General features: G+C 47.2%; 1 protein-coding gene across 1 annotated transcript in view; it reads left to right on the top strand.

Moving 5' to 3' along the window:
- Nucleotides 1-18,667, top strand: part of LOC133345051 (protein flightless-1 homolog) — a 60,793-nt gene that overhangs the window by 4,873 nt on the left and 37,253 nt on the right. The window contains exons 2-13 of the mRNA XM_061555458.1: nucleotides 3,925-4,035; nucleotides 6,484-6,555; nucleotides 8,443-8,523; nucleotides 9,171-9,256; nucleotides 10,462-10,623; nucleotides 11,395-11,498; nucleotides 12,530-12,705; nucleotides 14,339-14,496; nucleotides 15,235-15,319; nucleotides 16,175-16,316; nucleotides 16,712-16,851; nucleotides 18,335-18,547. Of these exons, the coding sequence (XP_061411442.1) occupies nucleotides 3,925-4,035; nucleotides 6,484-6,555; nucleotides 8,443-8,523; nucleotides 9,171-9,256; nucleotides 10,462-10,623; nucleotides 11,395-11,498; nucleotides 12,530-12,705; nucleotides 14,339-14,496; nucleotides 15,235-15,319; nucleotides 16,175-16,316; nucleotides 16,712-16,851; nucleotides 18,335-18,547 (1,530 nt within the window). The remainder of the gene's footprint in view (nucleotides 1-3,924; nucleotides 4,036-6,483; nucleotides 6,556-8,442; nucleotides 8,524-9,170; nucleotides 9,257-10,461; nucleotides 10,624-11,394; nucleotides 11,499-12,529; nucleotides 12,706-14,338; nucleotides 14,497-15,234; nucleotides 15,320-16,174; nucleotides 16,317-16,711; nucleotides 16,852-18,334; nucleotides 18,548-18,667) is intronic.

Here is an 18,667-nt window from a genome sequence, read left to right as displayed (position 1 = left end):
ACACAAGCTTCCGTCTTCAGGTGAAAGCTTGTGTTGCCTCCGAAACGTCGTGATTTTTATTGTTTTATTTTTATTAATTTAATTTTTTTACCTACGTGACTTTACCGAAAGAACTAAGAGTGTGAATCCTTGCAGTCACGAAAGCTTCAAATCTAGAATCTTTATGGGACTTGATATATTCAAAGAAGCTTGTTCTTATCATCATTGCCAACATAATTTTACTGTTGATGCCTTGAAAAAGCTTGTTGATATGGACATCATTGCACCTTTAACCAAGGCAACAAAATTTGCACAGGAATGATAATACTTGCGTTTATATTGTGACCATAATGTGATGAAACGTCTTGGAGTGCAGGGATGGGCCCCTGTGTGCGTAATCGATTTTCTGTATACGCAGTGGCGTGGTGGTGCCAAAGACATGGCCAGAGCTAGATTTAATTAGATTGCATTACGATGACATTTCACAATGCATGATAATGACGATGTCCAGATAATTTAGTGGTGTGGGGGAAAAGTCAGTCAGCCACGCAGTTGCCGCACACCTTGCGTTATTAAAAATATCTTAATTAATATTGACATTTGTGCAGTGTTTAATTTCTCTAACGTGGTGGTTGTCATTGTGCTCTGTTTTTGTGTAATTTTCCTTGCCGTGTTTTGTCTTATTCCTCGTTGTCATTTTGGTGACCCGGGTCACAATTTTAAATGAGACTATCTCATGGTCTCTTGAGTTCTCACCTGGTTAACCAAAATAAAGTGAAACTAAAGTAAACTCGGCCGGCTTAAGCAGTGCAACTAACCGTGACACATCATGGACCACACCCTTGGTGCCCTTAACCACGCAGACGTGCTGCCCTCGTACTCGCCCCACCCTTTATCGCCGTCGGGAGCAGGCACACCATCGTTTCCTTCCTAAAGAGACCTGTCGCAATGTTTTCATGTATGTGTTCAGAAGTCAGCTAAACTTGTTTGAATGTACGTGCTTGTCATATTGATATCTTTTTCAGTTTTAATGTTTGCTGTTGTAACAAATGTACGGCAGTTTTAACACAAGTGGCCGTGCAATTTTCCGATTTGGTATAAATGATCATGTGTATGTTTACGATCTGTAAATTAATAACATAAACACTCGATACACTGGTCAATAATAAAAGGCAACGTTGTGGCCCTTCTTTGCACCACAGAGAGGCCAGAGAAATATATGTGTGATATTGCCATTGCAATGTCACCAAATAATTAGTACATCAACAAGCACGATATCTAAAGAGCTGTATAAAATACGTTTAAATAAAGACGGTGACATATTCTTTGGTTCTTTCGGTAAAGTCATGTAGATAGAAAAAAAAGTGAATAAAAATAAATTTTGACTTAAAACCTGATTCCCACCACCATCCATCCCAGAAGAATTTCCTCATCAAAACGCTACACAATAGAGCTCAATGTATCTCCAACCATCAACACCTAACCAGTGAACTCAAACACGTACACCAAGCTCTCAAGGCGAATGGATATTCTGACTACACAGTCCGCAAAGCCATCACCCCAACCGTGAGGAAGGAGCCATCTGATGATCCAATCAAACCATCACCTTGCCATACATAGCAGGGGTAATCAAAAATATTTACAAAATCATGAACAAGATCCGGGTCCGATTTAATACAGTATATAAAATTCCAGATCTGATCCCATCTGTGAAGGACAAGATTCCTGACATGCAATATCCTGGGGTCTACAAACTAAGCTGTATCTGCGGCAGCAGTTACATTGGGGGAACTAAGCGACATGTCTCTGACCATGTTCGTGAGCATAAGGCAGATTTGTAACACGGTAGGACCAATACTTCTGCCGTGGCTGATCATTATTTTAATGCGGCTGGCTCACACGAAATTGATTTCTCTAAGACGATGGTACTTTGCAAGCCTACTGGCTATCAACAAAGATTAGTTCATGAAGCCATCCATATATACAGACAGGCACAATTTCAACCGAGAGAATGGTTATAGACTCAGCAATCATTGGAAAGATGTCATCAACCACTTTGGGTCATGACTTGACTTGTGTTTTCTTGTCAACCTCCACCGTCAGCAGTGTGGTGTGTGTAGCGTGGTGCAATGATTGTCTGGCGGCCCTTTGATTGGTGTAGACCCATTGCAGGTGTCGTTGTTTTCTTCTACATTAACATTAGCTGCTCCGCCCATGCTGCTGACGCACTTGCGCTACGCTCATCTCTAAACCTTTATAAACAGTTTGCCTTTAGAGGCTAACCCCCCTTTTCCTGATCATGACTGCTTGTGTTGCGATCGAAACGGCATGGCAAAGTTTATTATTTATTTATTTCTGAAAGAACCAAGAATAAGTCAACATTATAGACTGTCAGTACGTCAACTCACGTTAAGAACCAGGCTAGTCTAAATTATAGACTGCCAATATGCTCACCAGCTTAAGAACCAGGCTACAATCTACATTATAGACTGCCAGTACGCTCACCGAGGTTAAGAACCAGGCTACAGTCTACATTATAGACTACCAGTACACTCACTCCGATTAAGAACCAGGCTACAGTTTACATTAGTGTGTTTTTTATTCACTTTATTTTTATTTCTCTATCTACGTGACTTTACCGAAAGAACTAAATAATTATAATGCAATTGATTGGTTTTGATGCAATAATTTGTGATCTGGCTGAGGCCATCAATTTCTGTACTTGAGACACCAGGTTCACACCTATCACGTCAATACTTTAACACTCGGTGTAAGCCCACTGGCGGGTGGACAGAATGTTACGGTACAATATGTTGGTTTCTTGTACCCGTTTGTGTGGACTTTTAAATGTTACTCCCTCATGTGCACGAATGTTCCCTTGGTAGTACAGTTGCCTCCCATATGCAGAAGGAACTAGCCAAACTTTACAAAACCCAGGCATGCTTCAAATGGAGTCTGAAGACTCGGTCAAGTTTTCCTGTACAAATAAAAGGACATTTTTTTTTTTTTACATGAGCACCATGGAGACAAAGGTGACCGAGTGAGCATAGTCCTAACCGCACCTTTGCGTTCCATCCCAGCCTGAGGAGGCGCTCCCAGGCTTAGAGGCTTAGAAGGCGCCTCAATAAAACACCTGCTCTGTCCGGTTTAGTTTAGTTACTACATTTTTGCTCACCCCGGAGAGGGCTCATTGAGATAGAAAGCTATTTTTCAAGGGTGACCCTGGACCCGGGGGGGGGGGGGGGGGTGCGAGGGGTTAGACTGATAGTTTAACTATAATAATAACCCACTCTTTGTCAGTCCACTGCTGGATGATTGCCTCTCCCATGCTTTGTCAGTCGAGGATAATTCTTTGACAATTTTTACTATTTAGTGTGCGTTGGTCAAGTTGTCAGGATTATTGATGATCCAGCACTCACACATTCTCTCTAGTCTCTCACCGGTGGTCAGTCACCTCCTCATCACTCTTCTATTGCTACTACCGTTCCTCACTGTTCTCGTGAAACTCCTCTATTCATTCCTCCACTCGTGTTGAGGACTCTGACTCGCAAACTGACTTTTTCATTTCACCCATGCTATGGTCACTGCATGCCACAGCCCTTCTCTTGCCACTTCGTCCCTCACACTGCGCTACCTTGGAATTCCCTCCTGTCGTCTCTTTTCCCAATCTTTTGGCCTTGCTCAATTCACTAAATGTGTTAATGCTTATCTGTTACCACTTTGATAGTGCTGTTTATTGCTGGTGTTTTGCACCGATGGGCCTGTGCTCAGCAAGTGTGCAAACCAAAAAAGAGGACTTTTGACAATGATGTTAGCCATGGCCAGCAATAAAACTCAGGTTGCAGGGTTTACAGCGCAGTGTCCAAACCACTGCACCATTGATAATCTATAGGGCTGTAAATGGTGTTTTTACCCACGTGTTTGTGTCATTGTGTGCGCTCACAGGGAGGGAACTTTCCTGAGCGCATTGGGGCCATGAGCAGTTTGCGGTGGCTGAAGCTGAACCACACGGGGCTGTCCTATCTGCCCGAGGAGCTGGCAGTGCTGCAAAAGCTGGTCAGCCCTACGCACCAACACCACCATCATATTGCACATGTGTAGCCCAACAACAACATCTGCCATTCGCCACTCAGTGGTGGTGACGTCACCACGGCGCTTGTGTCAGGCGATGTGCACGTTGAGGCCACGTGAAGTGTCGAACTGCCCGCTGATAGGAGGTCACGGGGCATACCCAGCAGGTGCCACGGGTCGACCGACTGAGATTACTGGCCGATGCACCATCTGTGTCCCCTACTGTGCCAAATTGCTGTGCTTTAGCCGCCCGGCGCTCCGCTCGTTGTGGGCGTTGCTCTTCTGCCCTCTGTTGTTGTTGGAGGGTGACTGCCTCCAACTGCCCAGTAGCATCCTTCACGGGCCTCCTCCACAGAGGCCAATCTTGACACTGCTGATACCAGTCATCGGCAAGTCCACTTCGCTCCACTTCCTCTTGTACCACGTAACTCCATCTCTTCTCTAGCTCATGCCACGCCCATTTTGCCCCCTCTATCCAGCCGAACAAAAGCTGTTTAGGCATGCGGTGGCTGGGCATGCGTGCTACATGATCCAGCCAACGCAGCCTTGCCTGCCGGAGGAGCTCACGGATGGGACTTTGTCCAGATCTTTTAAGATGGATCGTAGGCAGGCCAGCATAAATGTTTCTAACCGGCGAAGATGTTCCATTAGGGGGATCCACATTTCGCAAGCGTATAAAAGGGAGGGCATGACTGTGGCCGAGAAGACCTGAAGCTTCGTGTGAAGCGACAGACCAGGTCACTTCCCCACAGCGTTACGCAACCAATGAAAAGATAATGCCGCTCGACTGATTTGGAGTAAGACCTCTGCTGTCAAACCAGAGTCGGTCATGAGCACCACTGCCTAGGTATGGGAAACTCTCCACTCTCTCCACAACTGCCCCATCACTAATTGGAGGTTGTAGGGGTGGAGTGTCTGATGGTACAAAATACCCAGGCAGGTGCTTAGTTTTGGTGGGGTTGATGGTAAGGCCCCACCTCTTAGCGGCATGCTCCAGGTTCAGCAGCAGCGCCTCCAACTCCTCCTTTGAGTGTGTAGCCCAGGCAGCCATGGACATATAAATGTGGTGATAGTGGTGCAGCCCTACGATTGCTTGCTCATGCCACTGCTGGCAGAAAGGCCTCCGTGAGAAGCAGGGGTCAGTAACCAAAATAACAAGGAGAGCTTTTTTTTTATATTCTGTAAAAAAACCCTCGATATTTCAAGAGCCGCAATGTACGTGAATACGTGAGAATCCCTAATATATAACGTCTCGAAGCAGTCTATGAAGAGCCGCATGTGGCTCCGAAACCACAGGTTGCCGACCCCTGCTCTAGGGGGTATATTGGCCTACTCTTCCGCGCAGGCCAGAAGCGCTGTAAGAGTTGGGAGTACCTACACTTTACCCCACCGCATGTGACCTGCCGATCGACTAACCGCGGTGAACCCATTTATACTGCTGGATCGACAGAGGCGGGGGCGATTCAAGAAACTTGCACCACTGTTTCAACATGCGTTAGAGCTCTTCCTCGCATGAATGGGGGCTGCCGTGGATGAGAATTTGTTGCTACGAGGTGTTCCCCTGTTATACCGAGTATCCCAAACAAATACATTTTCCCCAATTAGTATTTCAGACACGATAAATGCAAGGCGTCTTTTAAAGTTGATTAACCAATTCATAATAAACGTTTTTGGGTTAGATCGCGTTCATAATCTTAGTTTTTTCGGTAAAGTCACGGAGGTAAAATAATAATAATAAAATAATAATGAATGAAAATAACTAAATTAAATCACGACGTTTCGGAAACAACACAAGCCTCTGTCATCAGGTGTAACTGCTCCAGTAAAATTACTGTAGCGTGTGAAGGGGGAAAAAAACTAAGAGTATGAATCCTTGCAGTCACGAAAGCTTCAAATCTAGAATTAGATCGCGTTATTTATAAATGTGTCGTAACCCTCCACCACCCGACATGGCCAATCAGCAAAAAAGTGTCACGTTGACAAAAGACAAATAGTTCACTACATTAGCCCACCGGTGTGTTGAAGAGTGAATCCACAACATTTATCACATTCACGCGAACACCGTGGGTAAAGTGAAGTGAGCTCTGAGTCTTCTCTTAATCCTGTTCTCACACGTTTCCTCATGGTTACATGTTTTCCCGGACTCTTGTTTGGCAGCAAAAGGGAAGTTGATGATTGAGAAACAAAGTTGTGTTGGTGATTACGCAAAATGCTCAAGGATTTTATGCCGTTCTCTTTAGCAAAAACCAGGAACAGCAACTCTCATACAATATGAATCTTCAAAGCATTTCCAGCAGCTCACAACTTCAAAGTATACATTGCTTATTTCCTTCTCATACAAACAAAAGTGCATTTTAATGATGTTGATGATGTTAATTGCCATTTCTGTCTGTTCGATATTAAAAAGTGACCCGATTGACGCTGGTATTGCAGGAGCACCTCTCTGTGAGCCACAACCAGCTGACGACGCTGCACAGCGACATCACGGCTCTCCCCTGTCTCCGGGTACGCTCACACAATCCGCTGCACCAGCGAACCCAAGACCACCATGAGCATTCTTTTTCCTGGGAGCGGTCTTCTTCAACTGCTAGGCATTTGCAAAGAGAAAAGCACCAGGGAAACAAATGTATTCTTAGTTTTTTAGGCCATTCCACGGCATCTGAGGTAAGTGTGAGTGGAGTCTATTTGTTCCACCAGAGTACACGTGTTGTATTGGGCAATCATTGGTGATATACGACTGTAGAAAAATAATAGATCACGACGTTTTGATCGCAACACAAGCAATCGTCAGTTTTTTCAGCAGTTTTTTCTTGCTGTGGTTGTCCCACCTGATGAAGATTGCTTGTGTTGCGATCGAAACGTCGTGATCTATTATTTTTCTACCTACTTGACTTTACCGAAAGAACCCAAGAGTATGGATTCCTGCAGTCACGAAAGCTTCAAATCAAGATTGATATGTCTGATTGAGATGATTTGGCTGATATAAGTTTCCACACGATGAGCCACTTCTTTGAGCGATCATTTGTGGCCAGGTCGCTTCTGAAAGAAAGCTATATAGCCCAGTTGGCCTTACCTGGTGAAAATAAAATATAAATTAGCGTCATTTTTAGAGTAGCCAGTGTCGCACGTGGTGTCAGGCTGCATACTGTGGCGGTTGTAAAGTTCATAATACGGTACTCTGACAAACATACAAAAAAACATGCATTGTAACGTGACCCTTGATATCTGACATGGCTAGGTTTTGCTTTTTTAAAGTGAGATTAAAGTATTGTGAGCCGCTGTGTGGGGGCTTCGGTGACGAGATGTTAACTACCTCATCTAGTATACAGGAGGTTTTGGGTTCGATCCCGACCTTGACACCTGTTGTATATTTTCAGTTTGCGTGGTCTACTCGTGGATGCGGGGATTTTTCTCCAGGTCCTCCGGTTTTCCCCCCCACATTTAGAAACACACTTTTCGAGTATTTGGCTGCAAAATTTCCGCATGATAAGCTGCTTGAGCTATCATTTGTGGCCAGGTCGCTTCTGAAAAATAGTTATATAGCTAAGTGGGCCTCAGCTAGTTTAACAAATAAAAGATATAATTTATATGCCTGATGATTTGCACCTATGGCGGTGATATGGGCCAACGAGAACACTTTCACCACTTTTTCACACAGGTTTGCTGTTCAATTTCAATGTGCCATAAAACATGTGCGACGTCTCCTTCACAGTGGGCGTTAAATAACCCGTGATGTCATCCGAAGCAGACGAGGCCATCATTGTGTCCCACTGTCAAATTTGATTTAAAAAAACCTCGTAAACGACTTAATTAGTAAAAGTTATCAGGTCCCTCTTGAAAAAGAGTCTTGATACTCAGTGAGGCTGTTCTGGATAAACAGTGTAAAATCATACTATTTCCACAATCATGGCCCGGCCCTGGTGGCTCCAGCATTTGAGCTCTAGCAACAGCTGGTCAGTTCCACGCACCAACACCACCAATGGGCTGGCTGCTCTGGCTCGTCTTAAAGTGAAGGAAGTTTTGTCAAGGAAAAAGCCAGCCCAGTTAAACCTGGCCATTACGTCACATACGAAGCAGCCAGCAAGATGGTAATGGACGATCTTCTACTGATATGGAAGTTCTTGCTAATTGTTTTAGTGTTTTAAAGCGTTTGTGTTTATAAAGCTCATGTATTAAACTCTTCTTTACCACCACCTTTATCTGCAAATCCTATTATCTGTGTGGGCCAGGGGAGTTGCTATACATCCAATTATTCATGCAACACGGTGGATTCTTGGTGATATTTTTTAGAATGGAGTAGAGAATTTTTAAAATATTATTATAACAAGTGGTTGTCTGGATGACTAAACCAAGCTGGAATGACTTTACTGATTCTTTGTCCTTTTGTTGCAGGCCATTGTAGCCAGAGCCAACCAGCTGACAAATCCTGGGGTTCCTCCTGACATCTTCAATCTGGAAGACCTCTCTGTTCTGGTATGGAAGCCCTGCATTTTAAAAGCTCTCATTGCCAGACATGAATATCAACCACAATCGTGGTTCGCAATGAACTGAATAACAGAGAAGTTTTAAGTTTCATCGCAAAAAAAAAACTTACATTTAAAATCAATCGCAGCATACTTGAGTACAAACAAGGGTGATTTTTTTTAACTTTTCCATTGTTTTTCATTGGAAAGCTAATTCATTATACGGAAGATTATCATTGAGTTTCTAGACTCTAATTCTGGAGAGTCCTGCATTGAGATGTACGGCTAATTCCATGAATGATCGTTTGTAATGTATAGAAAACCACCCTTTCATGGAGCAACCCTCAACGTTGCCTTCTCCTGCTCACCTTACAGCCCCACACCTACACATCTCTGATGGGCCGCCTATCCACAGTGCTAACCAGGCTGAACATTGCATCTTCGAGAGCTGATGACACTGGGGCGAATTTAATGTCATTTGGTTGCAGACACTAATCAACTCTATAGTGGATTCCCAGCTGCGATTACTGCTTGGTGCTTGCACATCTGCAGAGCCCCGAAGAGTGGTAAGTTTGCCATTCCCTGGGCCTAGAGTACTTGTAGCCCTGCTTTTGTGTTAACTTGTTCCCTTTGCACGTAACTCTGTACTCCCTTCAGGATCTCAGTCACAACCAGCTGACGGAGGTTCCGAATGAATTGGAGAATGCAAAGAACATGCTGGTGCTCAACCTCAGCCACAACAGGTTCGTGCACGGTGCTGTCGGTCGTGCCGCTTATTTTGATGCATCGGTGAACAACTGGACATTTGTGCAAGATAGCTTCATAGCTCATCGGATTCCTCCACGATGAGTAAAGATTCTGATTCTGAACTCCATAATCATCGGTCCTTCCCCAACTACAACCCTGTTTTCATGTTTGGATGGGAAGTTTACTATCAATTAATGTGTCAGGAGTCATGTTACTGAATGCACTTTGTTACTTGTTGATTTTATCTACAACAATGCTCATGGTCATTTTGCATTATGTAGTATATAGTGTGTGTCAATCTCTGACCCATGTCTGATTGAAAGGGTCCTTGCCTATGGGATGTGTGTGTGTTTTTATGGGGTTAGGTGAAGGAGGTCCATTTTCTGCATATTTATTTTGTAAGTTATATTCTCCACAATCAAGCTGATTATTATTTTGTGTTACTGAATATAGATTGGGATGCAAAGAATATGTATGGGGATGAGAGGTGCAGTGGTCTGTGATCTTCGGTGCACATATGGAACCACAGGTTAGGTGTCTAGCCGAGCACATCAGTAACTGCCTGAGGCCCTTCCACGTAGACACAGCCTAAAATGAGTACCCGGTGTTATGTGCCAACAAAAGCACTGTGAACACAGGCATGGTGTTGGTCACACTAATCTGTTGCATGCATTGCCAGCCATAAATACGTGTACACTCACACCAACCAAGCATTCTATGAAGGCAGCAGAGAAGGCCAGTGTATATGCATTTACCTACTTTGACAACCCATAATTCCTGGGCCTGCTCCGTAACCTGCCAGTAGTAAGCCTTCGGTAATCTATGTGGCCTAAAGGGACATTAAGCCTGGTGCCGGTAACATCTAAAGTCACTTCCACTTGTTGGTGGATAGCAGCGATTGGCCTGGCAGGTTCTTTCTGCGACTGTATTTCATGGGTGGAGGACACCAGGGAGTTGGCCATATGTCTCTTCGCTGCATCCGTTCAACCGTTGTTGTCAAGAAATGGAGCAAGTAAGGGGAGCTCATTTGTGGCTTTGCCCGTATAGACCCTTTAGATTGGCGCCCGGACGGGTAGATGCTGTTACCGCTGTCTCGGTGCTTGCTCCCACATTCAACTCGACAGCCCTCATCGCCGTAGTGTTTTCGCACGCGTGTCATTCATCGATCGTGCCCTCCTTTGCCCGTGCCGCCCTTCCGCAGTATCGAGACGATCCCCACGCAGCTCTTCATAAACCTGACGGACGTGCTGTACCTGGACCTCAGCAATAACCGGCTGGACAGTCTGCCGCCCCAGATGCGGCGCCTTGTCCACCTGCAGACGCTCATGCTCAACAACAACCCCCTGCTGCACGCACAGCTGCGGTGGGCCATCCGCCTGCACTTTCCAGCCACCCGCCCCCGAGAAGACGCAAACATCCGCTCGTGTGCTCGCACTTCCCATGCAGAGAACCTGAGGATTCTACTGTTGATTCTGTTCCAAATACAGCTCTGTTTTCCGGCATCCATGGGGAATGGAAGGTGCCAGTTAATAAAATAAAACTTTTAAAGAAAGAAACTAAGCCTACATTTGAACTATGATACAATACATATATTATTTTAAAGAGGTACTCATCAGTCGGTTGTAGAGCATTCTAAGTTGATAGTAGAGAAGCAGTGGGGACGTTTAGAGTACAGTATACAGTAGCACTTTATGTACAGACTGCCGCTAGTGCCAACATTCGGCAGCGTCTTGAAAACTCCTGTAAGCAACATATCTATGATAGGTGCACGTCAAGATGCCGGAAGGCTGTTGGAATATTTCCGGTTACGTGAAGGAAGATTCGTATTGCTATCAATGACAGATGCCGGTTAATACAGCATTCCGGATGGTAAAGTGCCGGATGGAAGACCTTTTGCTGTTTTGTCTATCCGGCAGCCGTTACGTTAGTGCTACATTTACGGCACTTTCTCAATCCTCTGCTGGATGAAGGCCTCCCAATGCCAAAGTCACTCATTGCGGGCCCTTTTGTCCGTTCTTCACGCTGGTCAGCTCAGGATGGACACGTTTCACTGTTGTACAACGTCTTGTGATGTGGCTTATGTTGTGTTTGTATTGTATGAGGATGACCTTAAGATTGTGATTGCTCTCTGTAGGCAGCTGACAGCCATGACAGCCCTGGAAACGCTGCACATGAGGAACACGCAGCGTACGCTCAGCAACCTGCCCACGCAGCTGGAGGCACTCACGCACTTGGCTGGTAACAAACGCGCACAAAGATCCCCCGTATAGCCCGCAACACAGATTGTTGGGGAAAGTGCCATTAGGGAAAGCCGGCACGGCGTACGACGGGGTGGGTGACCAGCACCATGCCCCGGCCGCCTTTGTCTCCCAGTGGCGATGTTTACACATCACACCAGGTACTCATTTAAAGCTGAGTCGATCTAGGGGAGGCCCACAACCGATTAAGATAATCGTCACTGGTGTTGGCCATGAGTGGGAATCGAACTTTGGTTGCCGGGTTCTTAGCACAGCGCGCTAACAGTTCCACTACCACTCCACATGGGTCCACACAACAGACAGGCAGCTGGTACAGCACACACATACGAGGCGAGGACTCGACACACCACAATGACTGTTTTAATAGGCACACATGTGCATGGCCGCTACAGTGCACAAGGCATGTAACAGTGCACGTGTTCACGGATTAAAATCGGTTCCTGTGTGCATAATGCGACGCATGTGTCGTCTTCGCTTTGATTCCCTGCAGACACTGTCAACTGGCTTAGCAAAACGTGCATTGCACATTATACACTCCCTTGCCCTGGTATACAGGAGGTTGTGGGTTCCATCCCAACCCTGACGTCTGTATATATCAGATTTGCATGTTCTCCCTGTAGTGGCATGGATTTTTCTCTGGGTCCTCCGGTTTTTCCCTCCACATTTACAAACGTGCGTTTCGAGTATTTGGCTGCTATACATTTCCACACGATAAGCCACTTCGTTGAGCTATAATTTGTGGCCAGGTTGCTTCTGAAAAAGAGCTATATAGCTCAGTGGGCTTTACCTGGTCTAATAAAATTAGTCTTCGATTTTTTAGTTTCACAGGACAAATGTAGAACACTACAAATGTGGGTGAAAATCATTCCAGCACCATATTGCCATGTTGTAGAAACACATTGTTTATTCTGCAGAGAGATAGATATTAGGCTTCGGCTGCCTCTGTTCTCGTTTGCGCCCGGCTACTGTCGGCACGAGTTCACGGCTACGTTTGTTCTGGGCGCCTGCCAGATGTGGACCTTTCCCACAACGAGCTGGCGCGGGTCCCCGAGTGCCTGTACACCCTGTCCGCTCTACGCCGCCTCAACTTGAGCGACAACCAGATCACGGAGCTGTCGCTGTGCATGGACCAGTGGACGCAGCTGCAGACGCTGAACCTGTCGCGCAACCAGCTCACCTCGCTGCCGGTGGGAACGCGCCCGCTGCTGCCGTGACGCGCACCACCGCCACATGTGCTTCCGTTACTTCGACTTGCACTACCACGCACAAACCACATGGCCACATTTCCCTAGTTTTTTTGCATTGGCAACACCAAGACGACAAGCCCAAGATCCCTCTCCCTATAGCCTACACAGACTGTCGGGGCAAGTGCTGTTCGTGAGGACCTTATGAAGGCCAACACGGCGCATCAGGAAGTGGGTGCTCGGCACTGCACTCTCCAATCCTGATGACTACACACTGCACCAGATACTCATTTAAGGCTGAGTCGATCTAGGGGAGGCCCGTGACCAGTTCAGACGGCATCACTGCAGTTTTCTGAGGGGGAATTGAACTCGTGTCACTGGGTTTGTAGCAGAATGCGTAAGCCACTACAGTGCCGCTCCCCGCAATCCCCACCGCTCTCACACTACCACCGTATGTTGCCGCTCGGCAGGCTTTTGCGAGCACAGTGGCAGCCGTGCTTGCATGTCACCATGCGATTCATGCACTGCGACCACACTGTTCACTTTATTGTCCGCTGTTTTTTTATTTCTTATGCAATGCAGTTGTGTTTGTTAGAATTTACGTTTGGTGGTTTTTGCTCAGATTTTCATAAATTTGCTTCGTTGCTTTTGTGATTTTCGCTCCCCCTCGGTCACTCTTGTAAATGAGACTCCTCCTGGCCTCTTGAGTTTTCACCTCGTTAAACAAAATCAACTTGAACGCAATGCCCCTGCGCACGTTACTGCCACGTAGGCGAGAGATACCAGCAACATGCAGGCTGTGGGTTGTGCCACACGGTAACAATGTGGTGCCATACTCTTTGGGTCTTTCGGTAAAGTCACGTAGATAGAAAAACAATAAAATAAAAAATCACGACGCTTCGATCGGAACACAAGCAATCGTCTTCACGTGAAAAAATACAGCAGGCGGACTGCTGAGGCAGGAAGAAATATAGCGAGAGAGCTACTGCAGCCAAAGGTTTATATGGGTTTGAGATGGGTACAACCCAAGGGTAAGTGGGCGGGGCTAGAGATGGAATTTACAAGTAAATGTAAGATCGCAGAGCTAGCTATACCTCGGCCATTGTGTTGCTAGAGATGAGCATGTCAATCTGTTAATGTAACCCCATGGCTACGGTGCTAAAGAGATTAGAGATTAGCATGTCAATGTGAGACAGCTCCCGCAGCAGCGGCTGTGTTGATGAGAGACATTCAGCCTATTAAACAACGAGCGCCACCGGCGCATCGAGGAAAAGGGAGCAGCAGCGATGTTAGTGAGACATTTAGCCTGTTAATATAAAGACATTTAACAAGGTAATGTAACTCGGAGAGTCGGAAATAACTGCTAACATAGGCAGGTAGGATGGAAGCATCACAGCTAGTTAGGACTTTACCTGGTTAATAACGTCCTTCCAATGATTGCTCAGTTTGTACCCAACTTGTCGGTGGAAATTGTGTCTGTGTTTACAAATCTGGATGGCTTCAATGTGGTGCCACACGGTAACATTGTGGTAAGCTATGTTAATTTATCTTTGTATTTCCCGGAATGTTATGTGAATGACTCGACATCCGCTGTGCCAAAACTAATGTGCAAACGTCACACCCCGGGGGCATGCAGTCATCGATCAGCAAGCTGGCCAAGCTTCGCAAGCTGTTTGTCAACTCGAACCGGCTCGACTTCGAAGGGATTCCCTCCAGCGTGTGGAAGCTGGGAAATCTGGAGCAGTTCGTGGCAGCCGACAACAACCTGGAGCTCATCCCCGAGAGCCTGTGCAGGTCAGCGTCCAGACAGGGCTCGGTGTCAGGCTCGGGGGTGTGGAGCTTCCGTCATCGTCAGTTGCAGAGCCAGCGCTAAGGTCAAGGTGTGGGGGTCAGCGTCGAGTCCACACTCGGGGTTTGGATAAGGATGAAGATTTTACTCGGAGCGGATGGAATGATGAGAGAACAAAACATCTGGTCCACAAATGCTGTGTGAAAAAGATGATTTTATATACATCGAGTACCTCTATTAAGCTGCTCGTGCATCTACTGCGTTAAATGTAGAATTACAGTATCCTCAATCACCAGGATATGTGATTACTGATTTTTACGTGAAACAATTGCAAATTTTTCGTGACTGCAGGAATTCATATTATTTGGGTCTTTCGGTAAAGTCACGTAGATAGGCTCAAAGAAAATAGCAAAAAAAATACAAAAAACTACGACGTGACTTTACCAAAAGACACAAAGAATATTAATTGCAGATTTTATTTGCATTGTTCGGCCCGTATTGTTCATCACAGCACAGCTCGGGCTTCGCTCTGCCTCCAGGGAGCCAAGCTCCGAGGCCTGCTTAACTTGAGCTGGCTCTGAGCACTCTCCCAGCCACGCTCAGGATTGCTTTGAACTCAGCCTTTAGCCGCTCGTGCACCTTTGAAAACAACCGAGCAGCTCGAGTGCTAGAGGCTGAGCCAGAGCCGAGTTGCGACTAAGAACACGTGTCCTCATTGTTGCGCTCCGTGATGTTGTGTGCAGGTGTGCCAAGCTCAAGAAGCTCGTGCTCAACAAGAACCGGCTCATCACGCTGCCAGAGCTCGTGCATTACCTCACCGACCTGGAGGTGAGCCAAGCCAGATGCGCGTTGCCGAACACCGATAGCTCTGGAGAGATACAGACATAGCGCGGTGCCGTCGCTGCCGAGACAAAATGGAACGTTTTGTGCTCGGGGAAACATAATTCATCTATGAAATCTAAATATTCACATTTATTTTTTTATTTAGCCCACCTCGAACTCTCGGCAACTCCTTTGTCAGTCGAGAGTTCTGAATGAAATACGGTACACGTTTGTGGGGCATAAACCCCACAACTCAACCAACCAGGAGCGCGTGGGTTTGATCCAAACCCTGACGTCTGTATCTTTGGAGTTTGCACGCTCTCCCCATGATTGCGTAAATTTTTCTCCTGGTCCTCCGGTTTTTCCCTCCACGTTTAGAAAAATGCATTTCAAGTATTTGATAGCTATAAATGTCCACATAATAAGCCACTTCGTCGAGCTATCGTTTGTGTCCAGGTCACTTCTGTAAAAGAACGATATAGCTCAGTGGGCCTTACCTGGTGAAATAAAAATAGTTTATCTTCTTGGTTCTTTCGGTAAAGTCACGTAGAAGGGAAATAATTAAATAATAAAAATTGACATTTTTAAATAATTCTCACGACGTTTCGATCACAACGCAGCCGTCCTCAGGTGAAGAACAGGTCTGTCGGAAAGACAGCATCTGAATGAATCCCTGCAGTCACGAAAGCTTTAAATCGAAAAAATAGCTTAGTTTAATAGTATTAGCTGCTACATTTGCAGCTGCGCCAGACATTGGCATTGTAGGTAACGTTTCAGCTCCAGATGGCATGGGGTGAATGATGAACACGACAAGTGGACTCAGTTGGGCGTGCGCTCTGCTTGTGTGGGGCTGTTGTGGAGGTCCTGGACGTCAGAGAGAACCCCAACCTGGTGATGCCCCCCAAGCCGACCGACCGCTCGGAGAACTTGTACAACATCGACTTCTCGCTGCAGAACCAGCTCCGCCTGGCGGGCGCTTCCCCTGCCGCCATCGCCGCCGCCGGTAGCAGCCTCCCTCCCCTCCCTTCCCTCCCTCGCCTACCTCCTCTCCCCATGTTGCCCGCTCCCCTATAGCAACAACACGCGCTGTCTGCCTACTTTTAAGCGCATGTCTCAGACACACTAGCACAAGTGGGGCATCTGCGTTTTAAGCCCAGGGTGTTGTGTTTTGTGTTTTTGTTTTTTTTTCTTTGTTTTCCCCCCCCCCCCCTTTGCTTTGCATTCGGGTATCAGTTGGCTCGGGAGCCATGGCAGACAGTGGTCTGCACGCCGTGCACGGGGGTCCGTCGATGTAACGAACCAACGGCACTGTAGATTGCATGGTTGCCCGTGTGGTCAGAGGCGGCACGGTCATTTCCGTAACAGAGGGTCGACGATTGGTACGATTTGTGTTCTCAGGGGGCGGGCAGCCCGCTAAGGACCATGTGGCGCGGAAGCTGCGTCTGCGCAGGCGTCGCGATTCCGCGCAGGACGACCAAGCCAAGCAGGTGCTCAAGGGCATGTCTGACGTGGCCCACGACAAGAACAAGACCTTGGCGGTAGGCACTGCACTTGGGACGCCCCGCTCTGGCACGCACACCGTGACGCGGCTGTCTCGCCGGCACGCTACCCGCTGGCCAACCACGCACCACCGCATGCAAGTAGCGTGCACCGCCTATACCAGTGTAATGTGAGGATATATCCGGCTCACTGACGTATCACAACTCATGATGATTGGCTCTGCCGGTCCTGGTTTATAGCCAATGGGGGGAAGCCTAGGGGCGTGGCCCTGACGTAATGGAAAGGTGACAGCTGTAAGGATTGGTTCTGCTGGCTTTGGCCACATCCAATGGGGAGAGGAGTCAGGGGCGTGGTCCCGGGAGCTTACGAGGGGGCCTGGAATATTCCATGGAGGCTAACGAGGATTGGCGGAAACGTACCACGTGACCCGGGTATTAAATAGGGGGGGAGACGAGCGACACGGGGTCAGAACGGGAACGAACAGAGGAAGGGGGCCACGCGGGAGCGGGGCTCCGGGTTGCCACGTGGCAGTGTGTCTCTCTCTCTATCTGTCCCTCTCACGCTGCCTGTCAGCAGCGTGAAGGAAAGCTGTAATACAAGTTGAATAAAAGACGGATTCCAGAAGTCGCCTCAACGAGATTTATTACACCAGTATGACATGCTGTACAGCAACACAGGTACAATCATGGACGTAAACAATATTGGTGCCCATTGAGAGAAAAAGTCTCATTTTCAAGGGAGGACCTAGTTTATGAATGATTTGACACATGCTTTAGAAAGTTTAATTTAATATCTAACCGACAGGTTCGAGGCATCATATTCCCTGCTAATAAAAGTGCAATGACCGAGGCAACAGACCACTCACCTGAGGCAAGCGTATGGGCAGACGGACAGTCAGGAAGTACGCCAAGGCCTCCTATTGGTGCAGAGAGGACTCCAAAGTGATTGGTCGGGAGGCAAGGTTAAAAGAGATTGGAGCAGAGGTTTAAAACGTAAAAGGCGGGAAGCGAAGGTTGACGGTTGAGGGGACGGTTGACAATTGTAGGTGGTGGAGGAGGACGAGGATTGGCCAAAAGAAGTGGGGCGAGTGATGCTTCGAGGGAGGAGGCTCGAAAGGGTATAATAGGGGAGAGCACAAAGGGAGGGGACCTTCTGGGAGAGTACGAGCTTCAAGCGGCAAGAAAGTAGCCCGGGCCTAGTGTTGGTGCTGTGTCTAATAAAAGGCCCCAAGTAGTTACGTGTGTCGGCGTCATTACAAAAGTAAGTGGGCTTGGGCAGGCCACGTCGCTAGAAGGATCGTGATGGCTAGAGGTCAGGACTCCAGAGGTAGTCCATAGACTCACGGCTGATGGTTCAAGTTCACGGTTACACGCACGGTGGATAAAACTGCTGACGTGAATCCCGCGTAAATGCATACCTCGGATCATGCGAATCTCATGATATGCTGTAACGGGCCTTTATGTTTTGTTTCATGAAAAAAAATAAAACCCTGTTTACTCGCATCATCATCGTCGTCGTCAGGAGGGAGGCGACGTGCGCTACACGGAGGTGAAGAGCCGCCGCTGGGACGAGGGCCTAGCCAAGCCGCAGCTCGACTACTCGGAGATTTTCACTGAAGACGTGGGCCAGATCCCCGGCGTGTCCGTGTGGCACATTGAGAACTTTGTGCCACAGCTGACCGAAGATGATTACCATGGCAAGTTCTACGACGCTGACTGCTACATCGTGCTGAGGGTGAGTGGCCTAACCTCCCTTGCTGGGGGTCAGGGGAGATGGGTTTTTTGTTGCACAAACTGCCAGAGGTGGCGGCAGCAGAGAGGGAGTGACCTTTTGTGTGAAGTGCAGGTTTTTGAT

This window comes from Lethenteron reissneri, chromosome 3 (genome assembly GCF_015708825.2).
Source record: "Lethenteron reissneri isolate LAM-NWPU_2019-01 chromosome 3, ASM1570882v1, whole genome shotgun sequence".
NCBI lineage: Eukaryota > Metazoa > Chordata > Hyperoartia > Petromyzontiformes > Petromyzontidae > Lethenteron > Lethenteron reissneri.
The sequence above is the reverse complement of the archived record's forward strand: the minus strand, read 5'-3'. Positions and strand labels throughout refer to the sequence as shown.